This window comes from Labeo rohita, chromosome 13 (assembly GCF_022985175.1).
Source record: "Labeo rohita strain BAU-BD-2019 chromosome 13, IGBB_LRoh.1.0, whole genome shotgun sequence".
In the NCBI taxonomy this organism is placed as follows: Eukaryota; Metazoa; Chordata; class Actinopteri; order Cypriniformes; family Cyprinidae; genus Labeo; species Labeo rohita.
In genome coordinates, this window is record NC_066881.1 from 22,517,648 (window position 1) to 22,526,703 (window position 9,056).

The 9,056-nt window shown below is 39.5% G+C and overlaps 1 protein-coding gene across 1 annotated transcript; it reads left to right on the forward strand.

Moving 5' to 3' along the window:
• The first annotated feature begins 2,737 nt into the window (after positions 1-2,737).
• On the forward strand, positions 2,738-8,768 carry osr1 (odd-skipped related transcription factor 1). Its single transcript, XM_051125952.1, has 3 exons — positions 2,738-2,968; positions 6,438-7,118; positions 7,963-8,768. The coding sequence occupies exons 2-3, from the start codon at positions 6,457-6,459 to the stop codon at positions 8,093-8,095; spliced, it is 795 nt and encodes a 264-aa protein (XP_050981909.1). The 5' UTR covers positions 2,738-2,968; positions 6,438-6,456; the 3' UTR covers positions 8,096-8,768.
• The last annotated feature ends 288 nt before the right edge of the window (positions 8,769-9,056 follow it).

A 9,056-nucleotide genomic window follows, 5' to 3' on the forward strand; every position in this document is an offset into this window, starting at 1 on the left:
AAAGAAATCTGAGTGGCAAAGAATGAAAAAGTGAAAGTGACCGAGCCAAAACAAACCACAGCGGCAAAAGTGATACTCATTTGGTCAAATGACATGTTTTTTTTTGTGATATATGTTTTGTTGGAAATTCTTCTTACTTGTTGCGTGACACACCCGCGATCAAAGTCAATCATGTTGATTTAGAAAACAACCATATCCATCCGCGAAGCGTGCCGAAGCACAGCTGACGTAAAGAGCTACTCCCCAACTGACACACAATTTTAATTTTTTTTTTTTTTCAACCACAGTTCGCTATAGAGAAGCCATAGTCCCGTGCAGGCAGTTTAGGTCTTTTATTTATTTATTTTTTCCGAAACGAAATCCATGCGACTGGCGGTCTAATCATCTTTCACTAAATCAATTATGTAAAGTTTAATTAGAAATGGCGAGATCCAGGCTCTTTTAACTTGTAGTACAACTCAGGTTTGCTTTAGAAAAATATATTAACGTGTATATATCAGGACTCCAAAAATCATGATAGACGCAGGCAGGGGCCTGTATTTAGACAGCCGTCAGTAGTTCAGAATTTGAGAGCAGCTCTCTGACTTCACAGACTTTGAAATGTTAAACTTTCAGTGGCTGAAGTGTTTAGATTAGCGAAAGTGATGTAAATAGACGTGATGAAATATGTAAGTGAGCTGTAAACAGTTCTTTTTATCTTCAGTCAGCCGTGTGTGCGCGTGTGCGTTCACGGGCATGTGCAGAGCGTATTGTGTGTGCGAGCCGCGCTTCAAACGTGCGCAACTCGCGCTCGCACCAAATCTATTCTTTACAGTTTGTTTTCTTTTTCCCTCCAAAAATGTAAATGATGTCTAGCTGCTGTTTTTTATTATATGCAGCCGGGGAGTGGGCGCACGGCTTCCGTGGCAGGGTTTGCTGATTAATTTCCTGAGGTCAGGGCTATTGCGCTGTGCTTAGTGATGCAACATGGACTCACAGTCAGCCAGAATTTTCTCATAAAATCAACAGAGAAAATTCAGCCGGAATAAACTGCATGGGCCTTTGCACTCTTTACCTATCTCCGTGTGGATGATCAGTAAAATGGGCCTAGGTCGTTTGATACTTCGTGCATTTGAAATCAGATGAAAAGCATTTAACAATTCCATTCCATACAACTTCTAAACTCACACATAAATACACACTCCCACGGCAGAACTTGATTATTTGAATTTTTACTTATAATTGTTTTTTGTTCAACAGGCCTTCAAAGTTAAAAAAAAAACATGACTCAGAATTAATAGATTTACCAAATCTACTCCCAGCTCTCAGCAAACGCACTTGAACTAGCTACGGGTCACTTGAAAATTCCTCGTAGTTGTATTAAAACATGATTGGAACTAGATTCTTCAAGGTAGTTCTCCAGGAGCACCTCTGCAGTAGCTGGATTGCAATTGTACGCCACCAGGTGGCGCGTATTGAGCGCTAAACAGATGCACAGCAGCGTCCTTGTCTTGCTCTGATTCTCTGAGACCGCTGTCTCTGTGTGTCTCACACGAAGGAACTTGCGACCTGCATCTCGGAGGAATTTATGTGGGGTGACGTCACAGCAGATTTCCCCAGTCAACGAATCAGAGTTAGTGAAAATGTATTATTTTCTTAAAAAAAAAAAAAAAAAAAAAAAAAAATATATATATATATATATATATATATATATATATGGATGTAGAAAATAGAGATTGTTTTTATTATTTCAATGCGTGCAATGAATTCGGGAATTCTTAGGAATTTGTTGAAATCAAAGAACACATGCCATTTAGAGCATTTGTCTATTTCTATTTCCATTTTAAATGAAACTAACTTTTCTTTCTGTCTTGTATATACAACTGTGAGATTACGTGAATTTTTCACCTTCACAGTTTACATTAACCTAGGTGTGTTTGACCCCAAGAGGAAAAGTTTATACCAAGAATTTCCACAGCACTTCAGTTCGTATCAAAGAGAAGTGCTCGAACTTCTCGAATTCACATTTCCTGTGTAACGCAAATGAAGCTCTTGTTCTAAATCTGTCTTCACTGGGGTCGGGGTGACAAATTGACTAATGGTTTTGGGACGTTTAAAACCGGTCTCTCATTTCGTTCTCGCAGAGAGCCCAAGTTAAAGGTGACAGTTGTATATTTACCTTAATTAATACAAAGTGAAGCTTGATTTGTTGCCGCCCCCATCTCGCACAGAAGCTCGTTTTAAATAAGAATTCTTTGACTTTCTGCGTTATGTTGCATTGATGAGAGCGTTAATTAAATACGACTATTTTGTTACCCTAATCTCAGCGTACAGTGATGTAAAATTCTTTAGTCTTCTTCGGAGAATAATAATAATAATAACAATAATAATAATAATAATAATAACGTGTACACAAAGTACACAAAATGTTTACCAAAAATTAAATGTATTTAATGCTAAGGATTTAATTTCTGTTCATTTCCGTCTTCGGGATACTATCCTCATCATGTGCAAGTGGTGAAAGACCTGCAAACTTTATTGTCAACGTAAAAGTTTCAAAAGTTGCAGTAGGGTTCACTTCTCTGACATGAAGGCAGTGATAAGTGCATGTGTTTGGTCCTCTAGCGTCGAGCGCTGCTGTACCAGTGGAGGAAACTTCACTTCAGTATGTTGGGGGTTTGGCTGTATGACGTCGCGGGTTGGGTTACAATAAAGAGGCGGTTTGACTTTGGGACCACAAGACAGAGCTAGAGTAAGAGAGAGAGAGAGTTTCTACCCCGAGTAACCAAATACTCACAGCGCACAACCGCTGGACCACAGCTGTGCGAACTTCAGTGTTTTCCCGTGTCTCTGCTGCGAGAACATGCTGAGGAAGACGAACATTTCTCCGATCCGCCTGAGAGTTTTGCACTGAATTTTCAAACGCTGTGGGACGACTAAGTGACCGTAAATCCTCTTATTTTGGATCGTCCCGCTTCGCCAAGATCTGGTAAATATTTTCTGCATTTTGGAGTATTTATGACAAGCTTTTACTACTGTTGCAAGACATATAGTCTGTATATTGGCGGTGATTTCGTGCGGTAGGCGTGAACAACAAACATGAAATGTTCAGAATGAATTAGTTAGGCAAGAAATTGCTTGTAAAACATTACGGGCAGGACGTGTAACACTTTAGTTGTTAAAAGAAAATATTCGGGAAAATGTGTATTAACTGCACTGCAATTGCAAAGAAATTTGTTGCTTAAAACAGATAAAAGTCACGGCAAAGTATCAAATGTGTGAATGATGGTGTTTAATAGTGATCGGTCAGTGATCAACAGGTGGGATGCGCATTCCAAACGCTTATTGATCATAAGTGGTGTGAAAACATTTCAACTATTTGTTTGAGGAATAAAATAATTTTGTTTTACAACATTAAGATTGCTGAAATAAATAAAATAAAAGATTCGCATATATCTGAGAAATGTAGCTGGTCTGTGGAAAGCTTTGAAGCCGCTCTGATGTCATTCAGTGTTTTTCGTTAAAAATTATAACAAACGCGAATTCGTTTAAACAAATCGTAAATTTAAGATTTTATTGTGCATCTGTAGAAAGTTATACTTTTTTTTTTTCCTAAACCACGCGTGGCCTTGTGGTCGGTGGTCTCGAGTCGTGATTCGCGTGTGCTTTGAATGGACCTCTAGAGTTTTACAGTGATGCTCGGTGCTGAGAAAATTACGTTATTCGTTTGTTTCGGTTCATTTTAAGCGCTATTCGTTCACAGTGTCTTGCGCAAGCAGCAAAATTAGCCAAAAGTAAAACCAAACATATTTTGTCATTTGGGGAAAATGACGTACAGTTAATCTTAAAATGTATCGTTCATTTAATATTAAAAAACAAACGTTTCTTTTAAAGTAATGTGGAATATAGAAGCCATTTGTTTTTTATATATACATAGGCCTATTTTAAAAATATGTAGTAATATTTCTTTCTTTGTTTATTGGTTAAACAATTTATATTTGAATTGAAAACGTTCTAAAAGATATTAAAGTATAACCTAATAATATAATATGATAATATTACTATACTATAATCTCCAACAATTGAAACTTTTCAGATATTAATAAATAATTGTTAAGACCGCGGTTCAAACAAAAATGCTACTGAACGGTTAGCATTTTGGCCTAATATATTCATCTAAAAATGTCTTTTGGATGCTACATGTATAAAATGACTACTGTTAAAACAATAAAAATATTCACGATTTGTTTAATTTATAGAGAGAAAAATTCAACGAATTTAGATATCACAACAAGCATAATTAAACGATAAGAAATTTAAAATGAGTATAGGCCTACTGATATCAGAGAGTAAACTATTCAGCTTTAACATTTATATATTTTGATCTGACTACACAAGATGCATCAGTCTAAATCTTGCACAATATGCGGTGGCCGTTATTTATTACGTATTATATTACACTGTCATTTCCCCCCCTATGATACTGAACAGGCAAACGCGTTTTACATAAAACTGCAAACACAACAAAGCGCCAGGCCTTCTCCACAATACTTAAATATATTTGTATATTTAGTCAGCTGTTTGATGGTGCTTAATGAATGGTGTGTTTCCCTCTCTCCAGGGTTAAGTGATCACATCCTCTCGGGGGGCTGCGCGGAAAAAAGAAAACATACACTTACTTGATAATCGTTGCACAATTGACCAAAGGCTCGTCGTTAACGCATGAACCTCGAGACCGTGATTAATTCCTGTAATACACGTCCAGATTTCTCTGTGATCTCCGTACGCCCGACAGGCGCACATTCACACCTACCGAGAGATAAAACACTGATGACCTCGGCGCTCAACGCGCTACTGATGAAAGCTGAGCAATCACAGTTATTGATAAGGAAGCTTACTGATAGACAGAGGCCACAATGAGGGCGCAAACTGCAGGCACTTGCCATGCGTCTGACAATATATTCTTGGAGTGCACACTGATGCATGATTATATTTTCAAATGTTTATTGATACTTTTTTTTATATATAAAAGTTAAAAAAAAAAAAAAATGTTTCACCACATTTTGAGGAGAACGTGTCACATTAGAGATCTAATGGGATGGATGGGGGTGGACCCGAACTCAGCCAACTGTGGTGTGATTTTCGAGACATTTTCACCACCTTGTCTGGGATAGACGTCTTTAGCCCCACAACACTGATTCGGGATGGCGTGGGGAACAAAATCTGTGAGATTTACCCAGACACAGTGCGCAAATCCGACTAATTAGCCAACAATGTCCCGGAAAAAAAAAAAAAATGTCCAAGCACTTGTGAAATCCCACAATTCAGAAATGTCTTTTTCCTCTAAAACTTTCAACTGGCGTTAGAATTAACGGTTAAGCAGCCTGTTCAGGTAACACATTCCCCTCCGTCACTCGTTTTAAAGGTATGCGGACTTCAAAGGGTTAAGGGTACGAGTTCTCGGGAGCGAGTCCTGATCTCCTCTAATGACCCCCGTAAGTAAAAGTCAATTACTTCTGCGCCATGATCAGAGCGTCCAAATCCCCGGGGGAGCTTTGAGCTTCAGAAAGACTAATTAGGGCTATTTCACTTTTTATTTACCGGGGATCAGACTCTCTCCGCATCCTGAGTATATTCGAGACAGAAATGCACACAAATTAAGCGTAATCATTTACATAGACCTTTTAGCTGATAGAGTTTCTAGCGATGTGACATTATTATTTTCTTGACCTTTATTGAACTTTCAAAATATGATACACAGGCTATGACTTTTAAACAATTTTAGCAGCTCTTTGACCTTATCCATCGTAACCAGATCCATATCTGGCATCCCTATAAGTCTGGTTTTGTATTAACGGTAATCTAACACACAACACGTTGCTGCGTTTCACGTGGTACTTATAAAACTGTGTGAAAAAAAATCCTCCAGACGATATGAGTAACACTGTAAACACACCAAGCCTGTTTGTATGAGTGTGTGTGTGCTTGTAGTTCCTGATGAGACAAAGAGGAGTTATTGTGCTTTGTGTCTGTTCTCATCCAACCTGATTAAACAGTTGAGGCAGGTATGTCACCTGCTGTCTTTCGTCTTCATGGCCATAGGCATATTTTCAGCATGCAGAAGACGCCTACGCCAAAATGTACATGCACACACATTCATCTGGCAGGCTTGAGCATTGCTTTGTGCTGTCGCTGGAGTATGCGCTTTCAATATGTCAGACAAGGTGCCTCGCTTGACAAGTGCACTTTATGCCTTGACGTGAGTGTGTGTGTGTGTGTGTGTTTTTTTTTTTTCTTTTTAGGGAAGTCCCTTCAGCCTGTAAGGACTAAAGCGAGACGTTTCTAAGTAGCGCATGATATAGGCCTATAGTAAACGGAAAATGCAGACAGATGTCTGCAGGTGTATTATTTTCAAGAGTTGCTCTTCACTCATTTTTTTCTGTTTTTGTCTCCTACAGAAACTTTCTGCAATCAGTCATGGGCAGTAAAACGCTCCCAGCACCCGTGCCCCTTCATCCTTCCCTGCAGCTGGCGAACTATTCCTTTCTTCAGACCTCCAACGGGCTCCACTTGCCTGCCGACCACATGCCCAGCATCTACAGTTTCAGTGCCTTGCATGCCGTCCACCTGCACCAGTGGACTCTGGGCTACCCACCGTTCACTTTGCCACGCTGCACCTTCTCCAAGCTGCCTGGCCTGGTGGACGCCCGCTTCCCTCTTCCCTCAATCCCACTGTTCCCCCATCTCGTCCAGCCCGCCAAGCAGGAGTCACCCGGGCCTGGTTCTGGAGGGTCCAGCAAAAGCAAACCCCGTTTTGACTTTGCCAACCTGGCGGCGGCCGCCACGCAGGACGACGCCCTGAAGGCAGAAGATCTGAGCACTAACAATGGGCACGTGCGCTCACCCTCATTAGGCTGCCTGCTGGATGTGGCCAAGCTCTCCTCGCCGGAAAGAAAACCAAGCCGAGGACGGCTCCCGTCCAAGACAAAAAAGGAGTTTGTGTGCAAGTTCTGTGGCCGCCACTTCACCAAGTCCTACAACCTGTTGATTCATGAGCGCACGCACACAGATGAGCGGCCGTACACTTGTGACATCTGTCATAAGGCCTTCAGGAGGCAGGACCACCTGAGAGACCACAGGTAAAGACATATCAATACACTGATCTCAGATCAGATGATTTAGAGCTGACACTGAAATACATTCCTGCTCATACCTGCCCATTCATAAATGTATTGTATCACAAACTCGGGCCACACACAAACACATAACTACCTGCAGATTCTGTTCCAATCATGACCTCATCATACATTACTGCATAATGATCTCTTCCATCATTCCAGTTAGAAAATATCTCAGGGTAAATCCAAAATATTTGTAATAAAGTGCATGTATGCACATACAAAAACAACTATTAATATATATAACTGAATTAATAATTTTTGTGTTTGTGTTTAAATCAATGTGTGTTATTAATATATTAATTAATGTTATGCACATTAAAAAAAAAAAAAAAGTTAAGGTGGTTTGCCTTGCAAAACCTTAAACGCAACATATTCAGAAAAACAAATCAGTTTCTTATTTTTTTTTTGTCAAACCACACCTGCTTTTGTGATTTATGAGATTTGTTATTCCAGTACTTTAAGAATGATTTAAATTAGTTGAGACATGCTGAACAATCTCCTCCAATTCTTCAGTAATGATCTTGGCTCATTTCCTGACTGACAATTATCACTATATATAAGTCATGTTTGTGATTTAATTAACATTTGCAGATCCAAAGATTTGTCATAACAAGACAGCTAACTGTTGCGCTATCTTTGCTGTCATTTCAGTAGTTTACATTTTTGGCAGAATACCGAAACGCAGGATATTTAATCCTAGAAACGAAGCTCGGACAACTTAAAAATCTGTGTTGTTTATGTTGTAAACATGCCTACATCCATTAACAAACCACAACTATTCTCTCTCTTTTGTTCTCTAAAGGTACATCCATTCCAAAGAGAAGCCGTTTAAATGCCAGGAGTGTGGAAAGGGTTTCTGTCAGTCCAGAACTCTTGCTGTCCACAAAACATTACACATGCAGGTCAAGGAGCTCAAACCAGCCAAGATAAAGTGAGGGCATCTGTTTCAGTCAATGGGGACGCTATAAAACCAAACCTAGTGACACCAGCCAATAACATTGTCATTCCAAGGCCATAAAGACTCCATCTGAGGGCCGTGGACCTCTGCGTATGGCTTAACGCACCAAAGATGGATTAGGCCTGACCAAAGAGCTTCCTGAAAAGGCATCCTTCCATAACCTTAAGCCACGGTGCCTTACAAGTTTGACTGATACAAAGGAATGGAGAACCCGGATAAGAAGTCATGGAACTCAGCATGGATTTAAGACAATCAAATTGATTGAACAAGCAAGAAGAGCGCCGACACCAAAGAGAACAGCTACAGTGAGATCTGTGATTTTAGTCTGCACTGCTCCATTCCCAATTGTTTTATTTTTGTAAACAGTGATTTTTCTAGATATTGTTGACATTGTCGTTGATGAAGGCAGACTCTTCGGACCTATGCAGTTACTGAGAGCCCACCAAAGCTCTCACATTTAAAACCCGAAGTCAGTCGAGCAGTCATTTCTTCTAACCAAAGACACCTTCAATCATGTAATTCCTCCTTTTGTACAGATTCCTTTTTGTATAACTGATATTTGGCACTTTAACCTGATTATTGATTATTTACATATATCACTGGATTCCTTAAACTTATTTTTGAAAATAAATAGTCGTTTCTGTATCAAATGCATGTTTGTCATAATCAATGCAAATCCTAACCACATTTGTCTCAGCACGTTAAAACCTAGAGATACAGGGGGTACAACTGGCACAAATAAAGGGGATTTGTCTTCACAGACTAATTTAATATTAAACAATAAGCAGGGATAAACAATGTGGTCCACACTTGACTGAATATATCAATAAATAACGATCCGTGATGTGAAGACATGGATTGACTTCACATTTGCCTGGGAGGCAACATCTGCTGCTGTCCTCATAAGCATCTTGTTTCTTTCTCTGAGCTTTAAATCA

Excerpts from the sequence above, each read along its gene's own strand:
- osr1 (XM_051125952.1), top strand. The coding sequence starts at position 6,457 with ATGGGCAGTAAAACGCTCCCAGCACCCGTGCCCCTTCATCCTTCCCTG. Across the intron at positions 7,119-7,962 it reads GACCACCTGAGAGACCACAG|GTACATCCATTCCAAAGAGA; the intron begins GTAAAGACATAT and ends TGTTCTCTAAAG.